This window comes from Pygoscelis adeliae, unplaced genomic scaffold (genome assembly GCF_000699105.1).
Source record: "Pygoscelis adeliae isolate BGI_AS28 unplaced genomic scaffold, ASM69910v1 Scaffold66, whole genome shotgun sequence".
NCBI classification, from domain to species: Eukaryota; Metazoa; Chordata; class Aves; order Sphenisciformes; family Spheniscidae; genus Pygoscelis; species Pygoscelis adeliae.
The window spans coordinates 2850809-2878738 of NW_008825167.1; the positions used below are offsets into that span (position 1 = coordinate 2850809).

Genomic DNA, 27930 nt, shown 5'->3' on the forward strand with positions numbered 1-27930 from the left:
TTGTTTTTCAAAACGTTTTATTGCATTATATTTGGTACCTTATGTTTGACAAAGGAAATTACATCTGTAACTGCAGGAATAAGAAGCTGGTCTGTTATTGAAAAAAAATTTTGGGCCCCTTAAAAGTTATAAAGTCTTGGGCTTGCCTGAAACAACTGAGCAAGAAATATATTCTTAGAAATGTAGGGCTTCAAGTATTACAAACCTGTGACACTGTGGAAAAGTTCCAGAGGTATCTAAACTGCAGCACTTTTTTTTTTTTTCTGCATAACGTGAACAAGGCCTGCTGAGGTTTTAAACTATTAGTCTCTTGATCAGTCAAAATGGTAGTCAGGAGCTCTCCTCTTTGCAACTTCAAGCCATAGTATGTTCTCATTTTGTTTTCACTCTATGTGAAAAACGCATGCTATCTTTCTAATTAGTTGGTGCCACATCACAGTGCATAATTTCATTTGGTTCTTGCATTTCAGTTTTAAGAAGTTTGGCCAACCTACGCTGATAGGTTCATCTCAAGAACAGCAATGTTGATTCTCCCCACCCCACCCCCCAAGTTTAATTCAAAGAGAGAGATCGTTTTAACTGTTTCCTTCAGTTAAAAACTGTGGTGCAAGAACACCAAACTGATCGTGTGCAGTGAATTTCAGAGACACAACAAGCTTATTGAACACACTATGTTTCTTAATTCTGCTTGATATCTGTATGTCCCAGCATCCACAACATAACATGTATGTTGCCGGTTTCTCTATGTATTCTGATTCACATTGCATACTTCCTATGGACAGAATCATCCCTGTATCAAAATCAGTCAGATGCTAAAGCCCCAACAACTCTTTGTGCTCAGTGAAAGAATCCAGTGCTAAAACAGCATTTTTGCTGTCTGAGATAACAGTAATCTCACAAGACAAATTTAAAGTAATATTTCTGCCACACACCTGCTCCGAGAGCTGTACGCCTCCAGATTTCATATAAATTAGTTTAAAAACATGGGTAGGTAGGTAAGGAGAAGGGTTTTTTTTCTTCAATTTTAGCAGCTTTTAATTTTTAAGAAACCGAACAACCTATATCCAGTAATATGTTAGATATTTTATATATATACTTTGTCAGCAGGATAAAAAAAAAAAGTAAAACTATTTGAAGGCAACATTTTTTTTTTCCTTCTGTTCTCTGTGTAAGTTAGAACAATTCAGCAGGTGCGTGACAAAAATATTATACACCAGATATGGTCCAATGTCATTTTTTTTTTCCAATAAAGTTGTTCATATTTCATTGGCCAGTTCTTCAGGTTCTGCAGAACTATCTCCATTAACTGTGATCTTCATATCCTCTTCATATCCAGGGGGCATGAAAGCCAAAGCATAAGGGAAAAGCTTATGACAATTTGCTCTGTAAGTTTCAGATGCTTCTTTACAGTCTCCAAGGCTACCGTCACATAAAGCTTCTAATACCTCCATACAAGTCTAATTAGAGAGAAAAATAAAGAAGTGTTATGGTTTCTTAAACATTCATCTGAACACTCACAAACCAGAAATACAATACTACAAAGAAAAACTCAAGTATTGTTTTCAGGTTTCCACCAGCATCAAATGACTTTTTTTTAACTAGACACAGCATGAAATACCAGTGTAGTCTGATTCGAAATAATGCAGTTTAAAAAGGGATTTAAAAAACAGCTAGAAATCTTGACTGAAAATGAAAACAGTCATTTGTCACCTGATCCTTATTTTCCTAAAAAAATTTGATTCTTACTAGTTGGCAACCAAGAACCAGGCTTACGTCCAACTAAATGTGTTTTTGGGGTTTGTGGGGTGTGTCATCCGTCCATCCCCATCCCCCATCCCCCCCATCTTGGGAGACAGTGAAAATTTCAGCAATACGTAACATGCATTTGAATTTTAGCATTTGCAATTAAAAACAATGAATCCAGAATATATAATTTCCTAATAATGACTTTTGTGAACGTGCGTTCAGATAGAATTGGAAGAATCGTGGAATATAATTAAAATGTAAAAATAGCATCAGCTGAATAACCATAATTAGATGTAAAAACATTTCTGGTAGGGGGGAAAAAAAACATTTTTACATTTAAGGATATGTGACTTACTGAAGCGTGTCTGTAACTAGTGAATCAAACCAAATTACTCGGATATGATCACATCCTTCAGATGTACCTGCAGTTTCATATCCATTTTTGTTCACGATTCAGAAGAGAAAAAGGAGATTTCCTGTTTTTTTCAACTTGCATTCCAAGCGTGAGAAACTGACCTACTGAGCTTCACTAAAGCCCAGCAGCATTTAACATCAGCCCATGTCGTGTCTGCTAGCATTAGCGTAGCAAGCTAGCCTTTTTCCACTCCTGACATTTACTATAGCTTTTATTTCTTCTGTGTATTGAGATTAACTGCTCTGTCCTCCTGCTGTGGGGTTATGAAGTTCTCTTCAACAACCTCTTTGCCTCACATTAGCTCTTTGCGTCACCGGCATCCACAGAAGGTCAAATATATCTAGATTTATGCCTGCAATGTGCCCTGAGACAGCTGGTCTTTACTACTAAAATGAAATATAATATATTTGATCTCTTTGCACACGAGAATGCCTTTCAACAAATGCCTAGACTCCTTCAGATTCATTTTTTTAGGGCACTTTCAATTTCCCATCTATAAGTTCAGTAGAACTCCAACTCTTACTTATGTTGGCACCAAGAATGCTTAAATTGAACTTTTCTAGTTTTATCACAATGCTGCATATATCATCTTTATACGCTGCTGAGTCAGTAAATGCTTCTTGTAGTCCTACCAAGATAACACCTCTAAAACAACTAAGCATTTTTGGTTACATTTTAATCTTTCCCCAGTCCAATTCCCAGAATCCCACTCTCAGGCAAAAAACACAGCTATGAGGCAAAAAGAATGCTGTTGAAGGCAATTTAATTTTTGTTTTCTAAACCTATTGATAATCTATCTTAAGCTCTTTGAGACTGCTCAAACAGTAACACACAAAAAAAAACCAAACAAGAAAACAGTTTATGAAAACTGCTAAATATGTATTTAGGATATAAAAGACTTGAGTTTGTGTCCCATAACCAGATCAGCTAGAGAAAGGATCTGAATCTTTAACATCCTAAGCAAGTTTATAAATCATGGCAAATTGTCTTTTCTTGTCTCTCTTTTCCCCTCTGTTTTGTCCAAAAATTCTATTGTGAACTTAAAATCCTTCCCAATTAAAGTTCTGTTGAACCCAGTATATTTCCAAAGGGATGTTTTTTGGAAGATGCTGATTTTTGCCCACAAAAGAATAATTTTACTAGAAAGTTCACCTATTTTACTTGCAATAGACCTAAAAAATTCTTCAGTCTCCAGACATAAAGAGCACAATAAAGAAATAAAGTGCCAGGGGAACCGAGAGAAACAAAATGTCCTAAAGTTTGCACAGCCTGCCAAGGAATCTCTCTAATACTTAATTAAATGTACTGGACACTCTCACAGTGATGCCAAAGGAAACGATTTGACTGGGATACAGAAATAGTTTTAAAAATACTAGAAAAAAAAAGAAAGGACATTTTATTCCCTCTCTGCATTGTCAGGTAAGGTTCTGCCAGTGTGCGGTCATAGGAAGAAAAAAACATGTTTATTCATTCTTTATAAGAAACATTTGAAGATACTAAAAAAAATTACCTTCTCTTGAATACTTCAAATTGCAAGTCAGAACCGATAGCCTTCCCAGATGAAGGTGGGGGAGCAGGGAAAGGGGCATGGTGGGGGTGGCACAGGGAGATTATTCCACAACCACCAGAAAGGAGCAGAATTTCAAAATTTGTAAGCTTTTTACTTAACTACATACTAAGGCCAAAACACACATATGCACCTTTTATTAAAACTAAGATAATTCACACAGCTTGCAGGGGGATGAATATGGAAAGCTTTCACGAAGTCTGAGCCACTCCTAAGTCAATATTTTTCTTGCGAACAGTCACCTCTGTAACAGCTAAAGCTCAGACAGACTACAATCTTTCCTTATTGGGGAGCTTTAGCATCTTTTGCCATGTGAATTCTCTTGTGTTTAATAAGCTTTCCCATTATCTGCGGCAATAACGTTGTTTCTGCTGCTAGCTAGCTATTTTCATATTACGACAAAACTAAATTAATTTAAATGTGCGAAAAGGACATTAAACATTTCAGTTCAGATGAACCTGATACCCCTTTCTCTCACATGACAACCCAACCTCCTTACCATAAGGCACAGCAATCCTTTCAGCTTTCTCTTACCTCTGTGATTTGCATAAAGCTTCCATAGATATACCAGAAGTTGTTTACAATTTATAAATATCTGTTACCTGAAGATTTCTGTTAATGAGGGATTCATCCAGGGTCATTGCCAGCTCCACTGCCCTTTTCTGACTGGAAGGATCTAAATAGTACATCATTTTGGCAGCTACAGGAGGAAAAATAAGCTTCATCACCCAGTGGATGACCAAAAACATCTTATATACTAACATAAAATAGAGATAATATGACTAAGAGAGGATACTGAACTCTACAGTAGTAGTTCAAAATGGAACCACGTGGAACATTAAAGCTTGACACCTGAGCAAGTAGAAGCTTTAAGTCTACTATTCGGTGCTAGACAAAGCATTGAAACAAATAGGCGTTGTCTATACTGCAGGGTAGGAGCATTTTGCAGTGTACTGTGGAATCCCTGGCAGTGAAGATAACAAATCAGACCTGCTGCAACACACCACAGTTCCCTCCAGTACCACTGCTCACATCCCCTTCACACAGAAACCGGGGCACAGAAGAGATGTGCACACAGAGCTCTTGTTATAATACAGTGTGAGGACACAACCAGGACACAGTTCCGAGTCCCACGGCACAGATGTAGCTGAAGGGACTTGATGCCAGAGAAGATGCAAGAGTACACTCGCTGCTTTCTGTGGCCAGGTCTGAGCCCAGACTGAGCCACAACAGTAATGCTGCTCCCCTGGGTGGTTTACATCCTGTTTCCCCATGCGGTACCCACTGTAATATGTAGTCGCTATTGACAGACAGCCTTTCTTAACAGGTAACCAGCACCATCTAAGCTTCTCATGTTAGGTACACCAATAGCTCTGGGCGTTACCTGGCTTGCTGAGAGCACTCAGCGCACTTCTCTTGGCAGTCAGCCTCTTCAAATACATGTATCAAAAAACCCTTTGCAACTCGGAAATACTACTTCACATACATAGCTCATGTGAACTATTTCATTAAATATGCATTAAATACAGTTACAGCCTTATAATACATTCAGCACGCATCAGAAATGAAAACAGGGCAGAGAGGTCCAAAAATCTGTATTTTAGCAGCATATAGAAAAAAATTAAAGAATACCACAGACAACCTGGTGGTCATGTTGTCACAAAAACACAGACCGAGAGAAGAAAAGCATTCCCAATAGAAAGTGATTTTTACATTGCTGATGCTGAAACTGAGATGCCACTCCTAGATAAGCACAGAAAATACAGAAGCAGGGCAGAAAAAGCATAAAGGCAAAATACCTGATAACCTATGTGGTAGTGAGTCATAGTTCTTTTTAAGGAAAGCTTCATTGAAGTTCTTTGGATTAGTTGCTCCAAAAAGCCGATTCATTTCTTGATTTAACACTGTTCTAACTGCATCAGGCAGATCCTTACTTTCAGATACTATGGAATTGGAAAAAAGAAGTTAATTGACATGAGCACAGGTAATCACAGTAAAATCTACTTTATGCATTTATTTTGATATTTGTCATGTCTACATTATTAATATAATTGAAAAAAATCTCAAAGGAAGATGCATGAAATTTGAAAAGATAAATAACTGGATCTGGTTGGAAAAACCTTAACTGTGACAGTTTTCTGATGCTTAGAAAAAGCCAAAGCCTTTTTACTCCAATGCACTCTCCCCCTTACTGATTAAAATCTATTAGGCTCAAAGATTGAGGTCATACAAATCTGTTCTTGAATGTGTCTAGCCTATAGCCATCAACAGGAAGGGTGACCTTAGGGGCAATGGAAGGGAGAGAATCCTTCCAACCTTCTAATAAAAAGGACAGAATTCTAAGCCTTCTCCTCGCACGCCGACACAGGCTGCCAGCAGAAAAGCCAGATTCCTCACTCTGCAGTTTCCATTTCTTCACTCACTCTTTCAGGGGTTCACCATACTACTCGCAGTCTTAAAAAGACTTACTAATACTTGTTGGAATAACTACTAAATCCATCTGCAGTCATAATAAACATAATTTCAGCATGAATCAGTTGTTTAAAAAGCTTTCTAATACATGTATTAAATATTTTGAATTAATTGTGCTAACAGTCTATAAGCTAAAAATCAATGGCTGTACGCGGGTTAGGCATCATCTGGAAGCACGTACAGATGAAGTCATATCAAACATACATACCACTGCTGAAGAGATGAATCATACATTCATGAAGCCAAGGATGACTAGAATCAATAGCAAAGGCTCTCTTCACAGACTGAAGCATCAGAAGGAACTTCTCTGGAAAAGAAAGTGTTGGCAAATGTTCAAAAACCTGTGGTTGGAACGCACTGCATTATGTTGCAGGAGTATTTAGTGTTTGAAATTAGAATGATCAGAAGAAATTAAAGCTGAGTGTACTGCAACAGCCATTTTTTCTAACATGCATTTATTTAACCAGTGAATTAAGGCGGCTGAACAGGTAAGTTTGAACATAGCAAGTTCTTAAAGCATAGTATTTAACTGATACAAGAATTCAAAAATCAAGTGTTTCAAAAGACCAGTTCTCATTAGCAACTGTACACCACTTCTTTACAGCGTGTAGTTCTGCGAACTACAGATACAAACAAATAACTAGGGCAAATGCAAGCTGGGAGAATTAACTACAGTCTCATTGCTTATAGATTTAAACACAGCAGAGAAAACGGATAATCACCAAACGTTCAAACTTTGGTTTTTCACAGACCGCTCATGGCTGGGGTGTCGGTCCAATGAAGAGTTGTGTGTCTCGACAGGGACTGACTCCTCATATCTCATCAGTAATTTTTGCTTAAATTCTAATATACATCTTTATGAAGCGCAAATTGCTTTCCTTCATTTGTTTTCTCACCTACCTTTTCGAAAATAAATCTCAAAGGCAAAAAGATGCGTCTCTATTTTGTTCTTCACTAAGTTCTTCAGGGGTGTTAAAAATTTAATGGCTTCTTCCAAAGGTGCTTCAACCTACACATTCAAGGAAGTGACACACAACTAAGTCACAAAGTTTAGACCTAATAACTCTACAGCAACAGAATTAGCTATTTCTGAGTCACATCAGAGAGTTACTCTCATAAGGCAATGCATAAGATGCTTAGAACCTCTTCTGTTACAAATTTTGCATCTTTCACTCAATGTTAGCGTCTAAACACAGACTGTCAAGTCTAAAAAATTGCTTTGTGATGGTTACAAATCACATTTTCCTAAAGAGATACAAGTCTTTGCCTTCTATGGTACAGCAGTAGTAAACACAGCCACAGCTGAACCCACATTGTAATGGGCAGGATGGCTCCCCATGCCAATCTACACACATGGGCCCGAGACATTGGTACACGACTACTTTATGCCCATGACGGGGTCTGTTCATGTGAGCTTCTGCCAGGTTCCTGGAAGCTGCCAGGTCATGGCAACATTCCCAGCCAAGATACTAACAGCAAGCTTGAAGTAACTAGATACTGATCACGGTCTCCTGGTCTTAGCTAGAGTAATCCAGTCAATGGACCGCTTTAACACAAATTAATTCTGTGCAAGGAGTCTTTACAGACAGATCTCTTGCATCTAGAGGTTAGGGATAATTCGAACAAGAACTGTCTGTTGTCTTTCATATTTACTTTTTTGTGAACATAAGCTACTCTCTAAGAATCAGATACAAAATTTAATTGTTGTCTGTTAATAACAATTTAGTAATGTTGAAGCAATACACTTTATTGAGAATAACTGAGTTGAAAGACAATGATGGACACCTTATGGAGCTCCTGCTAACCATATACTACAGCAGTTTTCATTAAAAAATTGCATCATTTATATGTGCTGTTATGAGTTTGCATACATCAGTCACAACTGTGCACTTAAACTATTTGGAACCTGTAATAAAACAGATTTCAAAGCTATGCCTTTAATGCCAAAGCTATATATCCAAAGAATTCTAGGGGCAACTGTTTCAGGAAAACTTTTTGCAAGTGACCAACTATGTCAGAAATGGTCTTCTGGCATTAGGAACCAACTGAATTTGGAAGTGTCTGTATCATGATTCTGATACTAAATTTGGAATATAATTAGGGAAGGTTTGCCAAAGGAATGCATTATACAGCTGCAACTACTCCCTATAATCTTGGGGACTACCTAAATTTTCCTGGGATATCCCATGGAACTCCAGAACTCAATTTCAATACATGCCATTGTGACCACTTCAGTCTTAACTAGCACTGCAATTAGTGCCGCTTCTTGCTACCAGTGAGCTAAACAATGGGAATACTGGCAATATTCTTAAATGACTAGTCAAGTTTTTAAGTCACTTGCTTCAGGGCTATAGAGTGAAGTTCATTGTCCCAGCTTTCAAATATCATCCCCTCAAGAGCCAGTAATATTCGTTATACTGCGAAAATATGTGAAAATACCGAATACTGTATCTATCAGTACTTGGATACTATACTACTATTGCTATAAATTAATTTTTATAGTCTCTCTCTATATTTTCGTTATCTTTCCCCACATTTTTCAAGTGTTTTCCTACTCCTTACAGATACAACTTTTAGCACAAGAATAGTCTTCTGGGTCACCTCCCCTTTATATATCTCTACAATTCTTAATCCAGATCTCAAAATCCATCTCAGTCTAGTCTACTACTACTTCCAAACAGCTTCTTTATCCTTTTTTCTCCCCATTCAAAACAAATGCAAACAAATGCTGTTAAAGCATTCAGTGTTTCTGAACCTTTCTTTCACAGGTTGTCTATGCTTAATAAATAAAAAAATATTATGGGACAAAGAGTGAATGATAATCACCTTACATACAGAATAGAAAGACTTCCATCCGATCAACTAGAAATAGGGTATAATCAACAAGTTAGTGCAATACACACATGTAGCAAATGTCTATGACTTCAATCGCTGCCTTTGAGAACTAGGCACAAAAGCTGTGATTTCATCACATTATGACAGTATTTCCAACAAACTATTCCTAGAAAAGAATTATTTTTAAAATGCCGCCTGCGAAGAGAAGCCATACAAAAAAAAAAGTTATCTGAATGGCTTTCAAATTGTATGTGTGCTCACTGTAACTTTTCTAGAGATTTCTATGACTTTATTATTACATTAGTAAGCACCTTTGCCAATTTCTCAGGGATAAGTTCTTCTTTCGGTCCTCCAATTTCTTCATCATCATCATCTTTCTTCTTTTTCTGGTTCCTCTGTTGCTTCTCTTTCTCAGCATTCTTCTTCTCCTCCTCCAGCTGTGCTTTCTTTTGCGCTCTTCTCTGCTTATTTCGTAGCTTCTTTAGCTCCTTGTCAGACATATTCGCTGCACACACGCAAAGGGTAAAACCAGACAATGTTGATGTCTAATATTAACAGTCTCAATCAGTTGTCAGATAGCATCATCTTCTTTAAACCGTATCTACTAACTGGTAATGCTGCCATTACATTTGTAAAAGCTTACTTACTATCGATAGATTATTTTACAGTCTACGCTGCTGCTTCGTAATTCACAAATTCCTTTGTGAAATCAGGGCAATAGGAATTAGAACAATAGTATAACATGCTGAAGGCTGGACAAAGTAATTACTGCATGACTCCACAAATCCAGTACCAGGAGTAAAAGTGCATACCAATACATGTTGATTTATTCCTTAGGCATTACACAACACAAGTTATGTTTAATGTAGTAATTAAATGGTCTAACAAAAATAAGGTGAAATAGTTGCACTTTGGCATAGACAGTTCCAGCTTTCCTTTTAATGCCCTACAGACATCTTACATTTGATACATACGCAGATCCTCTCCTCCCTCCAATTAAAGCATGGAGAATTAATTTAAAACACATCAGAAGTGGCTACAAGAAATTCTATTATACTTCTACTTAATTTGAACCTGAAGCCACACAAATGAACCGAGATGAGAAATATTAAAACTTGACAAACTCCTCTTGAAGGATTCAATAGCCTCTATTCATACCATTTGAGGTGCCCCAAGCCATAATCGCTTAAGTTGCTCTCCAATCAGAGATGAGAGGAAAAAAAAAAGAAATTGATGGATTTAAACATTATTTTTACATCAGAAGCAAAAGATGATAAAATTTAAGTTGCTACCTAGTCCAATTTTTGCATACTGATGAAGTGCTTAGAAAGAGCTACCACCAAGCACACCTGCGTCAATCTGTTATTTCACGGACCAACAACCACAAGAATTCCATGTTTTCTCAGCCATTTCGTAACACAAACATGTTTTTACTTAAGAATTACAACTGTCACTACAAAAACCATCATTGTTTTACAATAACCAAAATAAAAACATGTATTAGTTTAACTTTCAGTACAACATCTACTTTTACATGCAGGCCAAGTTACAATTTACCTATTTTGAGTTGTGACAAAACTCTTATTTTTGGCTACTACAGTTGACAACTATAAGAATGATGAATCTTCATAAAATATTCACTAATTAGTGAAACTGCATATTTAATAAATCCTGAGGGTTGAATACCTGTATCAGCCTCGTGTTCTTTATTTTCATCTGTTAAGGGATTATCATGAAGTTTCAAATATATCTCTATGGCAATTCGTGCTGCTTTGAAGTAGAACGGATGTTGTCGAAGTACATCTTCTAGTTTTAACAAGTCCACATAAGACCTAAGGGTAATCTTCCTCATACAGTAAGTGTGAAAGTCAAACTGGTCATCCGTGATTTCTACAAAATGCTAACACAACATAACATAACATTATTTAGCAAGTATTAACAATCAGATACTAACCTTGACTTTTTTTAATACACTCTCCCCAAAGGAATAGTTTAGTAAAAGCCTGCTGTTTGACAAATACACCCTACCTTTTAGAAATGTGAGTTAACAAAGCCCTCCAAAAATAAAGTCATGGTGAAAAGAACAGAAGGCATCTTAGGTCAGAACCAAAATTCACCCATTTCACAGTCTCTTAACAGCAACTACCCTCTGACAATTTGCAGTTTAAGTTTCTACATTCGTTGTATTTAAACAGCACTTGAAAAATTTTTCTTCTGTGAACTCCTCTAATTTTTTCAGTCAAAAGTATAATTTTGACTTCCATTAAATACTGTGGCAATGAATTCCACACTTAAAGCACACATGCTTTGAGAAAGTACTTCCTTTTGTTCAAGATCTGCTTTCCTCTTTGTCACCTGATGTCCCCTTGTTTTTGTTTGAGAAGCAGTGAAAAGTCATTCCCCTCTTCAACTTTTCCATGTACTTACGACCTCATACCACTTCATCCTAAACTCAGTTGTTGCTTGTCAAAGCTAAGGATAAAACAGTAAGCATGACAAGCTAATTGCAATCTCTTCATGTCGAAGTTACTCCATGGCACGTATTTTACTAGCACATTTTTAAGGAGTTGCGATATTCAGATTCTGTATGACAGATTTATATAATGGAAGAAATGTACTACTTCTCTAGTCACTTAATTCCCAACACTGTCCTTTTGACTGCTGCTCCACACCAACACAGAAATTTTGCAGCACTGTCTATAATGGTTCCAGGATTTCTTTCCTGAGCAGCAATAATTCATGTAAGACCTTTTACTACTTATGCACGGGCACAGAATTCTTCTTCTTGTCCCTTCTTCACTGACTACACTGTTGAACATTATGTTTCATGCACCATTTTATCTTTTAGTATTGAGACAGTGCAAGTGTCTTTGCGCTATTCACTCCCCTTCTGTGATCATTTATTGCCATATCAAACAATGGAGACCCTAGGGAGACGCCTTAGTAATCTCCATGATAAACTCCTTTTCTTGTAAAAGCTGATTATTTGCTCCTGTGCTGTTTTCCCAGCCATGAACCAGCTATTAAATCCATGAGATCAACTTCCCTTCTTTTTCTGAGACAGTTTAGATCCTTTACGGTGTGAAGGCTGACATCAAAAGTGTTTCTGAAATCCAGAACACATTTTATCAACTAGACTGCCTTAAGCTAACTGGCACCTCTAAAAGATTTAAGAGGCACTGCTTTTTCTTACAAAAGCTTTGTTGATGGTTTCTGAATAAAACATATTCGTCTATCTTATTTCTGATCTTTATTACACCTTCAATCAATTATTCCAATAAATAAATTAAACATAGTGACTTAATTCCTTAGAAATGTTTTTTAGGGTGGCCTATTCAGCTCTTCATTTGCTGACCTCTTCTGGTACCCAAGACAATTTACAAGACTAGTAGTTTCTTACACAAATTCTTTTAAAAGGATTTTACACGAATTTATTTAAAGGATTTGTGCAAACAGAATATGGTCATGGCGAATCACTTTGTTGACTTGTTCTAATCTGAGAATACACCACAGGCTAGTCCCCTCTGCAGAAAAGCATCAGTGTTGAAATCTCCTTAAGCCTCTCTATTTGCAGAGGCGTAGCTTCCTACTAAGTTCTCCTCTTTGAGCACTTCATTCACACCCTCAGCTGTCTGGTCTTTTTTCTAGACCCTAATGTGCTTAAAAAAAAACAAACCCACTTGTTTTTTTTTTTTTTTCCTTTTTTTTTTTTTTTTTTTAGAAGTTGTGCATCCAAATTTTTTAAATTGCCTTACTATGGATCTGCATTTAACGTGCAAGTATCCCCCCTTTTTGGATACAATTTCTACCTTAAGAAGTCTTTATATTTCTAATAGCTTCTTTTAAACTGTAGCTTAATTATTTTTTTTTAAAGGAGAAGATATTTAGTATTTTTGATAGTTTTTGACATTTGTTTTCTCCCGCTAAAATACAGTGGCTTAACAATAACCAAGGCAACATCTTTCCTTTACTTTAATCCTGGACTAGTCAGCTCAGCCATGTTCTTTTTGGACTTAAAGTATGCATACTCCTGGTTTGTACCCAAATGCCTATTTTTATGTACCCCGCCAAAAATAAGATTATTTCTGAGACTTTTCTGTTCTTTCCTGGATCTTCAAATGACTTTACAGAATCTCTCTATAACACACAGTTTACAATGGCATTTTTAGGAGGAAATGTAATTTCATCGATGCCCCAGTAGCCAACATGAAATGAAACCTCTCCTGAAGCTACATGAAATATACTCTTACTGCTCAGAAAGGAAACGTATTAGCACAGTAAACTTCAGCTAGTGTTTTCCAACCTAGGCAGTTTAACCAGATACGTACTCTCTCAATTTCATGGCATTTCTTAAGTGCTTCTCCAAATTTGTTCATTGCCTTGTAAGCTTGCGCGCATTCTGTCTGAAACCACATGCACTGCATTTCATTCAAGTTCTCTACTGCCGAGGTTCCTTCCTAAAAGCAAAAACAGCATTATAAAAAAAATAAATCTCATCAATTTGTTAACTGCCATTTCTTTTATCTTGTTCTAATTAAAAGCACAAATAAAGAGGCTATCAGAGTCCTGAAAGTCAGAAATGCCACAGTTAAGATGGACTTGCTTTGTTCATTAATTAAAAAAAAATAAATTCCTCTATGTTCCACTTATTGGAAGAGTCAGAAATACACAATGAATAGCCAGGTATTGACCGTTTAACTGTGACAGTTCCTCATCTTTAGGATAGGAGATACATTCATCCAGTGTTTAATATAATGTGTACAAATAACACATTGCAGCGTGAAGAAAAATGGCAGAAAAGTTCTAGCATGTGGCATGACACTAACACCTGCAGGATTTTTATTTTTAACTAAGACCGCCATCTGTGTCTTCCAGAGACCTGCTGATTGAGCTAAGCGTAGCAACTGACAGTAGTAATAGGTCATTTCTTATGTGATCAGTACTAGAGAGTAGTGGCAAAGCAAAAGGAATACTGGTAGGTTTGACACCACCTCATTCAAAAAAGGAGATTACAGTTGTCTGTCAAATCTGGTATTTATATACACTTGCATAGATCTATAGAACTTAACATATGCCTTTCAAGCTTAATGTCAAAGTCAGCTACTTGGGGTGGATGCAGCCACTCTGACTTTACTCTGATCTTGCAAAAAACAGGCTATTCAAGAATCAGCCAAGAGCCAAATCTGGGAAAATGACAGATAATATTCAAATGGCAGGGTAAGGAGAATGCCCCAAATGAGAGAGAAAGGCAGTCTTCAAACCAGTCTGATTTAAGGAGCTAAAAATCCAAAAAACTGTTAGTTCCATTTTCATTATGCTTAATTTAGGTCTTTTTTAATCATTTTCATTAAGAAGCTTGTATTTGAGCACTAGACATAAGATCAAAAGGAGATGAAAAAGATTACACAGAGCAACATCATCAAATTATATTTTTAAAGTTCAGTTTTGGGCAACTGGTACGCTTGTTTTTTTGACAACTTAAAGCTGCTTAAGGCATTGAGAAAGGTCAACTAACCCAGATTCATAGCAGTTTTGCATCAAAAACTCCACTTAAAGCTACTGAGCTTACATAAAATAGAACTTCCATTCCCTCTATGTTTGCCTGCACATAGCCTCCATTTCACAAAAATCCTTCAGCTTTCCCCCTATAAATACCCCCTCGTTCAACCTACCTTACCTCCAGGTTTTTCCTGCTCTTCAAGAGAGAAGAGAAAAACAGGACAACAAACAAAAAAGGATTACTTCTGCGGGTAGGTCCCAATAGCTTGTTGCCTGCCTCCCACTGACAACACAAGTGATATTGCCAGTATTCCAAAACTATCATTTGCCAAAGATTCTGGAAAGACTACATTGAGCTGTTTTGACTTTCGGTTATGAAAGAAGAACAGCAAGAGAAGCCAATTTAAAAAGTAACTAACCTGTGACATCATCAAACCTATCAGAATAGGTTACTGCAGGGACAAAAACTGATGCATGAAATCAAGCAATCTGGATAAGGCAAACTTTTTATGACAGCTAATTGGTCATGGGTAAGCAGCCACAAAAAAAAAAAAAAGATGTAACATGCAGCTTTCCTTCATTACTGTTAAACACGGCCTTAGGGATGAAAGCTTGTTCACAAAAGAAAGACATCTCAGAAGGACTCTCACCTAGTAGCCACACAAATTTTATTACAAGAGAAGTCTGAATTCTCTAACTTACTACCATGGGGTGGGGGGAAGAAACATGGGCAACTTTATCAGATCTTTCAAGGATCCTACAGAATCCACATTAAACCCAAAGACTTCTCAGAAAATTATTTTTTCAAAGTAGTTATCTCTAAAGTGGGCATGCTGTATTTTTCCTACCTGGCAAAAATGATCAAATCCAAGCTTTAGGGTTTTCACTTAATACTATGGAATCATGCTTATCCAAGATTAATTCAAACCCTGATATTGACTACCATTAGCGAAGCGAGCAATCATAGCTGCTCTGAAACAGAACTTAAAAGGTGAGTGGAAAGTTAACACAAAATGTTACTCCACAAGGGATTAGGCCCACATTAATTGAAAGAGCTATAGTTAAATGCAACAAACCCTTGTAAACTTAGAACACATTTCTTCTGCTTCTTTAATGGAGTTTGCTTTCAACATATATTTTGCACATTTGGAGTTGATAAATCTGTCTGCCGTGTCCAAAGCCTGAGCCTCATCCATCCACCTTGCAGCTTCCTTAATATTTCCAGCATGCTTAAAGAGATAGAAATTCAAGTTAGATTCAGCAATTATAAACCATGCATGTTTTACCCACTCACTGTTTAATTTAATTAGTTATTCTTTTAGACATTTTTTAATACATAGCTTTCTTCAGGAAAGCAACAGACCTTTAAAGAAAAAAAGCAGAAAAATTACTTTCCCTCATTATGGAATGACAGGTCTTTTGGCACTCGACATTTTTCCTGAAAATACTTAAAGGACACTTTGGATAATCCCATTCTAATACAATACCATAGTGTAGTTGAGAAATTATTTTCAAGTAGTTAAAAAAAAGTGGGGGGTGGGATAAGAACAGGTGGAAGACATTTAAAACCAACTAAATTTATTAGTGAGATTTTTAATATGAAAAATATAACTGTAAACTGAGAATTCACATTTTGCAGTATACTTGTCCTTCACTGACTTAAAAATCTTCATAGGGGCTTATTCATATGCACTAAAAAGCCCAAGTAGCCAAACTTCTCTAGAAACTCACTAAAATTCACTGAGTAGTTTTCCATGGATTATCCACAGTGTCTTGCTTAATACAAGCTTAACACTTCAATGTTCACATCAAAAACATTACAGGAAAGTATAAGCATATATAAAAGTCTTCCATCATAACAACCGAATAACCTCTGGTCACCGGAACAAGCCAAACTTACCTTAAAGATTTTTGCCTTCACAAGGAAGAGTTCTATCAAAGTGGGAGTACTTTCTATAGCAGCATTTATATATTCTAGAGCCAGGGATGGCTGTCCAATTTTATCATAATGTTGAGCCAAATAATATTGGACCCAGAGTAAAGTGGTTGGAGGTTCTTCTTTACCATCATCTGGAGGGAGAAAAATGGAGGGAGTTGTTTTGTTCAGTTTATTAAAACAACATGCCAGAAGCAGAGGGCTATAAATATAGCCACTGAAGTTAATTCTGACTCTGTATCAGGCTGTCACAACAGAGCCTGGGAGTGTTTTCAAACACCTGGGTCCAGGTAAGCCCATTAACTTTTAAGTCTATGTTTTGACAAGACCTGAGCATATACTGTTCCCTTCTCACACTGTGGTTTTAAGGGAAAGGAAAAGTGAGTCAAGTGGGTCAGAAGGGAGTTATATTTTGTTCCAACTAGTCCCTTAATGCAGCTTAGTGCACGATGTAGAGTTCTTATTTTAAAACTGTTTTAGATGAAGGGTATAGCAAAGAGTCCTGCTAAACACAAGTGTTGCACAGTAACAATGTGAAGGATTTCAGTACATTCAGCACTGACCCATAGACTTGAATATTTTTAAACAAAACAGGCTGTCTGTTCCAAACCCTAGCTTTAAAAAGGCTTTTTGTTTCTACCTTTGACAAATTTATCATCACTATTTGCCTAAATGTATCCTAGAAAACATTCCTATACACAAGTCAGTTCTGAACGTTAGAGAGCTCTGTTCGAAATCCAAAATACTACCTAAGTTTTAAAAGCTCATTTCACTACTCAGTTTTGACTATGAAGCATAGCACCTTGCAGGGGGAAACAAAAGGGCATGGAGGCTCTAGTCCTGCCAAAAGGTTCTGGTTCTTCAGTATAACTTAACCGTGCAATTATATGCATTTGTTCACTTTAAGGTAGCAGGAAATTGTTTATTTGAATGCAATTTAATATCAAAGCAAATATTGAATTGAACAGAAATAACAGTAAGCCATTTCCTTAAACCAGAAAAGCACAAATGTGTTTGAAAGGCTTAGACAAATTCAAAGAGGTATTGAGTGGCTATATTGTAGCCTATAGCATTAAATTCAATGGAAAAGTGTAACAGGCAACTTAGATGAGAATTTCATAACGAAGTATTGCATTAATGTTTCTGCAAGGCAGGGAAATAACTGGTTATAACTTCAATAAAAATGTCTTGAATAATTAGGATTATCCTGTAAAGTTTTAATGTCACTAATGTCATTCATGCTATCTTCATTATTACACCATTATAATCCATCTACCAAAATTTCAAGACTATCCTCTGTTGATATTCTATGCATAAAAGTTTTTTCTTGGAGATTTTCTGTTACAAAGTGGTTGGACAAATGACTAAAAAAAACATCATAAAGCTATCAGAGAGGAAATATGAAGGCTGGATTCAATACACGTACAACCATACCTCACAACAAAACAGTTGTCAGTCAAAACCTGGAAAATGTTTTTTAACTCTCAAACAAAACCCCCAGGAATACAAAACCCAGCCCCCACCAAAAGCTCCAAACCCCCCTCCCCCTGAAGATTGTGCTATCAGTATCTATTCCTCTTTGTTTGACATTTCTGCAATTAAAGATTTAACACAGCTTTCAAATTTCAGTTTCCTGGACAATGATAAACTCAAGCCTTGAAAATAGAATACTTGAACTCAAAACCACAGAGATGATCAAATTTGTGGATCCAGCAAAACTTTTAGAACAAGTGGCTAGATTTTGACTACGGACTTTATATTTGACAGCTTAAATCCACTCTAAGGATGGCTGTGGTTCAGTTCCGTATTAGGGGGTGGAAAAAAAAGGAAAAAACCCATCATCTCAATATCTGCAGTCCCCACTGATTCCCTGCCTCTGAATGGTCACATAATGCTTACACCAGGCACTACTTCCATGAAGTATGCCAGTCTTAGCACTCACCATTTAGGTTAAATAACCTGCAGCTTCTTAGAGAGGTTTCATAACCTATCACGAGCTCTTCTATGATTGCCACCTACACATGGAAGACAAGACAAAAATAAAATATCTGTGGGCAAGATGGTATTTTATTTCAACTTGAACTACTTGGTGTTACCCAAACTAGTTATTTTTGGTAAGAGAATTCTGCAATATCCTGAATTACAATACATATGGGAACACACTCAATCTCACCTCTCTTTTTAACAAATTAAGACCAAGCCTCCCTTCGTTAACACTTATAGCTTATAATTAAGTAAATCTTAGTTTTCTACATTTACCAACTTGGCACAAGGCTATGTATGCTTGTACTTGATTTCTCCTAGATATACTAGGCCATAATATACAACAGTGCTGATGGAGCGAGCACTGAAGAAAAGAGTTTCTTCATCTCTAACGTATCACAGCTACATGTAAAAGATCATGTAAAAAGTGGGGGAAAAACCTACCTTCTCCTTGTCTTTATATAATGACCTCAAAGTATTGAAGACTGGTGGGCAACCTTTGCTGAAATTCATCCTTAGAAACTTGTCCAGACATTCCTTAAACTTTTCACCTTGAGAGGAAAAAGACCTGTTGATTTTGTTTTACCACACATTACTTGTCAATTGCAGACTGTTTATGCTGTTAAAACATCAGTATCTAAGAAACACGAGTGTTGATCACTACCTGCTCAGCAAAAATGCACTTACCTGACAAAAAGTTTAATGGTAATCTTCTTGGAACTAGTCCCCTTGGGTATTTAGTCCAGGCCTCTTCATAGATCTTTAGCCTCTCCATCATATTAGCTGGAACAGAATTTTAGAGTTTACTTTTTCCTTCCTTTTTTGCAGGAAGGGAAGAGGGGGTGGGGAGTGATTTATATCTGGTTAAAAAAAGAATCAGAATATATAGCAACTAATGGCTATATACTTCCTAAAGAACACTAATTTCCATTTTATTCTTTTTAAAACTGCCATACTAAATGATTTCAGGTATTCAGTATCTGTAAATTCCTCTGCCAGCAGTGGAAGACTAACTGCTTATCTCTCATCTTAAAAAGAGTTCCTCCTGAAATGTTGAACAAAGAAAGCCATTCAGGAGAGTCATGCCTGTTTTTCCAAAACCTGTATTACCTACAACATAAGATTAAGATAACAGAGAGAGTAAAAGAAAAATCAAAACTGTCTTTTATGAAATAATTCTCTTCTTTCAACCATGCACAGAGATTACTGCATTTTTTTGCTGTTTTGGTTTTAAATAAGACACAGTAACAACAATACAAGAAATACTTCCAGCCTTTCTTACAAAAACATTATGACAATATGTACACACTAAAAAGCAAAACTTAAATGGGGACATTTTTAAATAATAGTTTTATTATTTAAAGCAATACAAGTTTTCAACAAATATATAAATTCCAATTGTGCAGCTTATTTACTACAACATATCAAATCATTACCTGGTTTAAGTGCCTTTTCTAGGCCTTTGTAGTAGGCCCAGTTTTCAGGATTCCTTTCTTGCAGTCCTTTGTAGACTTCAACTGCTTCTTCAAGTCTGCCAAGCTGAAGCAGGAGTTCTCCTGTGTGAAATCCAAGAAGTTTTAAATTAAGGTAAAAAGATACTGAAGCAGTATAATATTAATCACTCTACAGTAAAAGATGAGATAATCCTTAACTCCATACAGATTCTAGTTTCTTAGAAAAAATTATCACAGTGGCATCACAAACCAGCTGACAGATATGCTTTTACTTTGACAACAGGTGCAATTACAGTAAGATTCTACAACTCAGCCAGTAACTTTTGAAACTTACTTGAAAATTTAATGTTAAAAGCAAGATGCACGTGTTTTTTTCTCACTTACTGAAGTGACTGGTTACTTTAAGCGCAGTTTTTACTACAGAAGGCAATTAAAAGCAGTACACGGTATTTCATGTATATAGCATCTTGAATACCAAATTGAAATTGCAGCGCTGCAAATAAAAGAATGGTTCTTCAGTCTGGTATTTCATAAAACTAACTTCAATGTTTTAAATCAAGCCATTGATCTGATTAATGAATTCTCAAGATTCTGCAAGCAAGTTTCCTTTTAATGACACGTCATTACTTTTAACAGTTGTATCTTGTAAAGGCTAGATCTAACAACTGTATAGAGCATCTTTGCTGACGTTGGAGTTGGAACAAAAGTCAACTTCCCATTTCACAATGGGAAACCACATTTTACAAAGCTTTGTTATTGGCAAGTGTTAGGCACTAAAAGATTCCACACCAGAGGTGATACAGTGTCATTCTAGATTAAGGTAAGATTTTCCCATCTGGTTTCAAGAGGAAAATGTGAGTCAGCGTTACCTCTCTTCTTCCCTATGTCACGCAACTGACACATAATTTTGACAAGAGATGCTGCTTCCCACATGTAGGATAACTTGAGGACTACATGCAGTATCTAATGCCAGGGAAAAGATCAATAGTTCACTCGCTGAGAGTGACAGAATCTGGAAAATAAACCTAAATTCCTACCCTGAGGTGAAAGTTATAATTTTTATCTAATGGTGGCAAATGCTAATACTATTTTCAGTACTTCTCAGTTGTACTTCATCCACAATGGCTTTTGCATACGCACTTAAAATTCATAGACAACGCTCATTTATTAGCAGGCTTTTCTGTAGTATGCACAGCAGCTAAGCTAGACTTAACAACACAACAGGAGCTGTGCCCCCCAAAAATTAATCAGTTGTACCCTGTTGAAAGCACACAGACTGCAAAGAGTATTTCCATCCTTTTTTCTGGTAACTTGCTAGAAGGTTTTGCATTTTGTTTTGGTTGGGTTTTTGGTTTTTTTTGTTTGTTTGTTTTTTGTGAAGTCGTATTTGAAAATCCTATTTCAGTACCAGCCTTGAACCTTCATCAAAAACTTAAGAACACACAGTATGTCAAAAGATCTTTCAGGTAAAAGTCAAGTCATAAAAAACCACCCCACCCCCAAAACCAAAGCTCCCGCTACTACGTCTGAAAAATGGTCTGCGATAGTGTAAGCCCTACATCTATTTCCATTTATATGCAAACCAAATAACGTATTCAGCAACAGTGGAGAGTCACCTGCAATCATTTTCCTTGAGGAAGTACCACACACCTTTCATAATACTGTCACTACTCAACTCCTAGGTTCTTTTTGCAAGACAGTGAGATTACTGTTGGCAGGAATAGGGAGCTAGCTACAACAACTACATGAATAATATTATAGAGTAAAAAGATTTCTCCTCTTTGCTTCAAGCAATCATCCAAATAGATTCCAGTGTGGGCCATGAACAAACAGTACCTTCAATAGGTTGGAAGTTTCACAGAAGGACTGTACAAGCATCAAGCAGAAGAGGAACAAAGCATGCTTTGAAAAAAGTGCACGTTAACAGAGCTCTAAGAATGAACTTCTATCACTCTGCAATTCCAGCTATGGAATATAAGATACAGTATTGTATTGCTCTGTTATAATATTATACACTAGGATTATAATAATACAATAACAGAAGCCTACGTTGGGTTGCTCAGCTAAAGGGCCTATTTCCACACACTGCAAGAGTGACTGAGTATAATTAAAAGCCTTCTACTTTGCCAAAGATGATTCTGCTCTTTCAGCAAGTGGTCTCCCTGCCAGGACCACTATCAAAGCTATAATAGCATGGGTCTGGGTACACTACCCAAACAGAATTTCAGGACGTCAATTCAGGATCATCTGTCTGAAATGTCCATCAGCTCAAAAGTTTCAGAACACTACATGTGTACTCTATTGATGTCTTATCAACCTGGGAAAACAGTATGATAGGCACCGAATGAACAGCTGCAAGACAAGCAGTCCTTTTACACAGCAGAATTAAATAAATTAATCTAAAACCAAATCAAAGATGAAGTTCCAAAAGATGGGAAAAGCTGACAGTACAGGCATTCCATTGTGTACTTTATGTTTAAATGTGCCTTCAAAAAGTAATTACCTTTAGTTTCTTCGACAGCCAGTTTATCACAGATCTGCTTTTCATAGGTACAAAGATGCTCCAAGGCTTCTTTATATAGTCCTGCCTCCCGGAGGACTTGATTTTGATACAGCAGCAGTTCGCTGTACTCATAGTCCACTTTATCAGGTGATGTCTACATAGGAAAGCAAGACACATGAGAAAGTTCAGCCTTCTAGAATGCATTTGGGATTTAACTCATTTGACTAAAGAAACTGCATAAAGTTTTCACATCATGAAAGGAAGCAGTGTTTTATTTTTGGTTTAAGCAGCAATCCATACAGGAATTTCATCTTTTCCTCTTACCTGCTGTGTCTTCCTAAATTCCTCTAAAATTTTTGCTGCCATTTCATAGTCTTCCAGCAGATGGTAAGCAATAGCATAACCAATCCATGATGCTCGCTGTGCAGGTCGGAGCTGAAGCAACTGATACCTTGTTTCCTGCAAAAAAGTAGCTACTAATTTTCCTGACTTTATTCTGACGCTCTGTAGAATCCATTATGCAATACTCTGTCTTCAGTATTCTAATATTTAAGGAATGTCACTAAAAATTAGTTTTCTATATGCAAATGTATTTTTTTTAACCAAAATAAAGAATAAACTTTAAAACACTACAATGGTCTCGACTGAATAAAAAAAAAACCCACACAAAGTAACGCATCATGTTAGTGCAACTGAATACTGATGAGTCAGACTAACTTTGCTAATGTATGACACACATGCTTTTCCTGTCTTACCACTTATGAACAGAACACGGTTAAGGATACTTTGGATTGAGTTGCAGGAACATTTACTATATACTGGTGTTGTAAATTCACCTTGGAAGTACATATGTATTAAATCATTACAAGTGTTGTTAGCCAAATAGGTCATGCAAGTGCATTCCTATTCTTTAGTGAGAAGATAATTACAGCTGGAAGATGCAACAGATTTGCTTGGTACCATGCTGTTTTAATCCGAGGGAAAAGTTATTACTTGTTTTGTTACAGACTCCTGAAGGGCATCTTCACGTAATTTAAAATAAAGGAAAAAAGTTACTACTGACTAAAAAAGCCCAAACAGTCAGAAGTAGGAGTTAACAAAGAACTAAAACTAGTTACAGTCGTTTGATTAGAATGAAGATCACTCAAAATATTATAAAGTAGGAGAGGGTGGAAGTTAAAGCGAAAAAAAAAAACCAAACCCAACCCACAACCTTATTCCCAGTTTTGAGAGTAAATTCACATTCTTCAGAAACTAGCATATGATCAGTCATGAATTACTGGCTTCTAAGCATGTCAACATTTAATCCTTAATGCATTCTATAACCATGTGTTACTTGCATGTTTAGCAGTCATGCATTTGTATTCACATTTATCCAGAGGCCAAGAGAACATACCTTTGCAAATGAATTTTGGCACCTATGCTAAGTTTTGGCTATCTTGTCTCAGGCAAGAGAGGAGTCAAATTTCTAAATTACTAATATGAAAAAAACAGTGACTAAGAAATGTCCTAACTCAGGAATAAGTTCACCGAGGACTTATGTTAGCTGATGGTTCCACACGGCTCTGAGAACAAAACTTGTTCTTGGCATACTAACATTACCCTAATTTGAAAAGGAAATAATCTGTGAAGGGACCAACTAATGTGTTTTAACAACCACAACTTTAAAGGTGCAAGGAAAACCTGAAAAGATGAAAACCTGACATAAAATATTATCCAAGGTCTCTCAAGTAAAAGTCTCAAAGATTATTTTTTTGCAGAGAAAAGGAATTACACCAATCTACACCAGCTGAAAACCAGGTAAGTTTCCAGGCACAAAAATGTAATTTAGGAGGAACTAAGGGTTTTTTTCCAATTAATTAACATTTGAATTATAAATACTTAGGGTGACCATTGTCATCTTTCCCTGGATGGCAGAGTAAGAAACAAACAGATCTTCTGTAGTCATTGTTCTGTCCAATCCTAAGTGAGCCATACATTGATCATGGGCAGCCATCACGACTTAGCCTGAACCACATAAACATCTCTGCAATATGCATACTAAACAGAAGCTGCTACTTTTTAAGAAATAAAGGTATTGGCAAGCTAGACATCAGCTCACAATTCAAGACAACAGGAAAAAAAAATCTAACTACATTAGGAGTAGCATTTGCAGAGAGGACAATAGAGAGTTTGTATTCTTCTTTACAGAAGTGTCACAGCCGTGACACTACCACCTCGTAATGGTTGGTTAGCATGAAACATCTCATGTGGCAAATACAGACAACTGATGCAAGGCAGTCAGTAACCGGGTGCTGCAGTAACAGGCAGAAAGAGGGTTCCAATCTAAGTTACCAAACTGCATTCAGCTTTACTACAAAATAAACAAAAGAAAACAAGATAGTAAACTAAACATTTTGAGTATTAAATCAAGAAAGAGGAGGAATATTCAGGAGTTCTGATCCACAATCTCACAGCTCACAGGAAATGTAAGGAAATATTTGGACCCAAAGGAGCTGTCACTAATGCCCAGGTTGGCTGGGAAGCAAAATATGACCTTTCATGCAGCACACTGCTTGCTTTGTATTGTTACCCACTGCCGAGAGAAAACTGGTGGCCACTGATTTAAAGGACGAGGTATATATGGTAAGAAGTTATTAAAAAATAGAAACTCCTTTGCCTGAATAACAGTCATCTTCTGAACACACTGCCTTTTACCTGCAGGAATACTTCCAAGAAAATAATAAAAAGACTGGGGATTGCCTACAGCTGGATTATACAGCATCAAAAAAACCCCAAACAATTCTGCACTGACCTGAAAAAAAATCATTTAGTATGCCATTAAATCTGTATACTTTATAGAAATTGCTCAGTAGCACGTCTGGTTTTACTTTCATAAAATATTGAGTAGCACATGGTTTTAACACTCTGGATCTAACTCTGTTTTTTTTTTTTTTTAAAGTGTCATTAAACAATTTGCCACCTTTGCTGCAGTTCCCTAGAAGTTGACAATAAATGCAGTATGTATACCTACCCTGTAACCTTCAAGATCCCTCATTTGAATCTGTAGCAGAGAAAGATCTCTCAAGATTTGAAGATTGTCTTTGTCCCATTTCAGTGCATTCCTATAGCATTTGATAGCTTCATCATACTTCTTGTCTGACCTCTGAAGAAGGCCATAGACATGCCAACCTGGAAAACTCTGTTAAGGATTCTACTGAATTTGAGCATGGAGAAAACAGATCCAACATGGCATTGACAGAACAGTTGGTAAAAAAACTCTTAAGCCGTTTTATAAATGGACAGTAATGTTATTATAATCATTACAATTCTTTTCCTCAGCTGTACAGAGAAACTGCTTGCAAACTGAAGACAGAGAACTGTTTGCCAGTTATATGTATAGGGTGCATGTAACGTTGTAAACTGTACTTTTCACATACTGGGGGAGGAAATCAAGTAATAGGATCTCTGAAAAGACTATCAGGCTTACTCAAACACATTTCTGAGTAAGGGCTTACATTAGACAACTGGAGTGCTTGCACTTCCTGCATTCTAAGTATATCACAAGTCCTTATCAATGTAATGGCAACTACTGAAGTTTTTAAAGCAAACCACATGCTTAAATGCCTAGTTCAGCCCACCACAAGTTTAAAGTTGCAGCTTAATGATAAAAAAAAAAAATACAATGCAAGCCAGAATAGTATTTGAGCTAACTGTGACTGCAAGGATAGCCGCAAAGCATCTGCCCTTTGGATAGCTTAGACAAAATATTCTTATGTATTGGAAACAAAATTTAAAATTCTGAACTTCCATTTTGAAGCCTAATGGTACTGGCTTTTGTTGCAATTCTATAAATCAAGTAGCTGTAGAAATAAACCTTCGCCATTCATAAGCAAAAACCCTATTTCAAAAAGGATACAGACATGACTCTTCAAGTCATTCCTTAGGCCTCTACGCACAAGTTCATAAGCTTCCTCTTTCTTCCCTAGACAGTTTAATGTTAGTCCTTTCATTGCCAAGGTTTCTAAAACAAAACAAAAATTAAGATTAAATAAGTATCAGTTATTAATTTTCATAGGTTTTTAAGCTTAATACAAATTTAGACTCAGTTAGCAACGCAAAGATTTTGCATTCTTTTTTCACATGGAAAACTATACTGCAGATTATTCACTTAAGTACATCATACACGACAATAAACTTTATGCATTACTTCCACCAAAAAGTGAAGCAGCGTTTTATTTTAAAGGCACTAAAAACTGTCTGCTCTACAAACGTTTTGGAGAGAGATATTTCTTTACCGTAAAGGAGCATTATAACTACTCAATTATTTATTCACAACACAGACTTCCACAGATCCACCCATACCAAACTAGTGGGCAAAGAAAAAAAAACATTTCTGGACAGTGGAAAGAAACTCTCAACTCAGTAGTAAGAAACGACTGAAAATACAGCAAGGGACACAAGCACCTTTTTCTTCTTTTACAATAAGACTATTCCTTCAGAAAAAGTAGCAGACCACAAAGCTGACAGACATAGTGCTGAACAATAGTCAATCTCTTCCTTTTGTCTTTCACTTCTACATGAATGAATAACAATTTCCCCTGAAAAGTGACTTAAGCAATGCATACTTGTATTAAGAAACTTGCACCATGCTATAATGAATATTAGACTTGCAGCATAAAGAATGGCAAGCTATGACTACTAACTACAGGTAAGACCAGTCTTTAAAATTACAAACCTTATCAACAATAAGTGTTTAACATGGTGCAGGTTTCTGGACACTCTAACTGCTTTATGGGCAAAAGGTTAACAATAAAGTGCTATAAATATTTATAAAACTTACAAATGATTACTCTATCCCAAAGTATAGGGAAAAAAGAGAGCATATGCCATTTGAAAACTTACCTCCATGTTCTGCAAACTTTGGGTTAGAAAGGATCTGTTTACAGAACTTCAGCCCATTTCTATACTGCTTATGTTCGTAACACCTCTGTTGAAGAAGAACAGAGTACATTTATTCAAAAAATCTAGAGTGAAAGTATTTCTGCACCCCCAAGATTAAGCATCAGTGCAGCTAGGGCTTTTAGAAAATGTACTAATATTTTAATGAACTGTGTTTAATGAGCTTCCCGTAATTAAAAGTTCTTTCCATCACCAGAAAAAATAGTATATGTTAGTAAGAACACGAATTTAAATGTATAACTGAAGACACATTATCATACAGCAACTTCTCAGATAAGATACAACATGAAGCATAAATGCCTACAGAGATTCAACTTTCCTTTAACATAAAAGCAAACCTTATGTCATAACATACCTTGGTAAGCATTCAACTCACTTTGGCTCAATTATCTTTCACAAAACACCACGAGACAACCTCCAATAACCATACAGGCAGGAAACAAAATTAAATCATTGGAACTCGGCTTAAACTATCTCTGAAAGCAACCTCTTACAATCAGTTTGAACAATACATATATCTCACACATACAAACTTTCAAAACTAGTATACACTAACACTGTTTTGCCATACTGGAAATT

At 36.4% G+C, this 27930-nt stretch overlaps 1 protein-coding gene across 1 annotated transcript; it reads right to left on the minus strand.

Annotated features, from left to right (window-relative positions):
- Positions 1-27403, minus strand: NAA15 (N(alpha)-acetyltransferase 15, NatA auxiliary subunit). The gene is made up of 19 exons (XM_009328870.1): positions 27295-27403; positions 26309-26413; positions 25424-25581; positions 22735-22869; positions 22411-22564; positions 19890-20009; positions 19141-19236; positions 18898-19004; positions 18413-18485; positions 16435-16604; positions 15611-15763; positions 13364-13492; positions 10722-10935; positions 9347-9540; positions 7101-7209; positions 6409-6507; positions 5528-5671; positions 4331-4428; positions 1-1457 (listed from the first exon to the last, which is right to left on the minus strand). Exons 1-19 carry the CDS (start codon positions 27401-27403, stop codon positions 1257-1259), a joined length of 2568 nt encoding a protein of 855 aa, XP_009327145.1. The 3' UTR covers positions 1-1256.
- Positions 27404-27930: the final 527 nt, after the last annotated feature.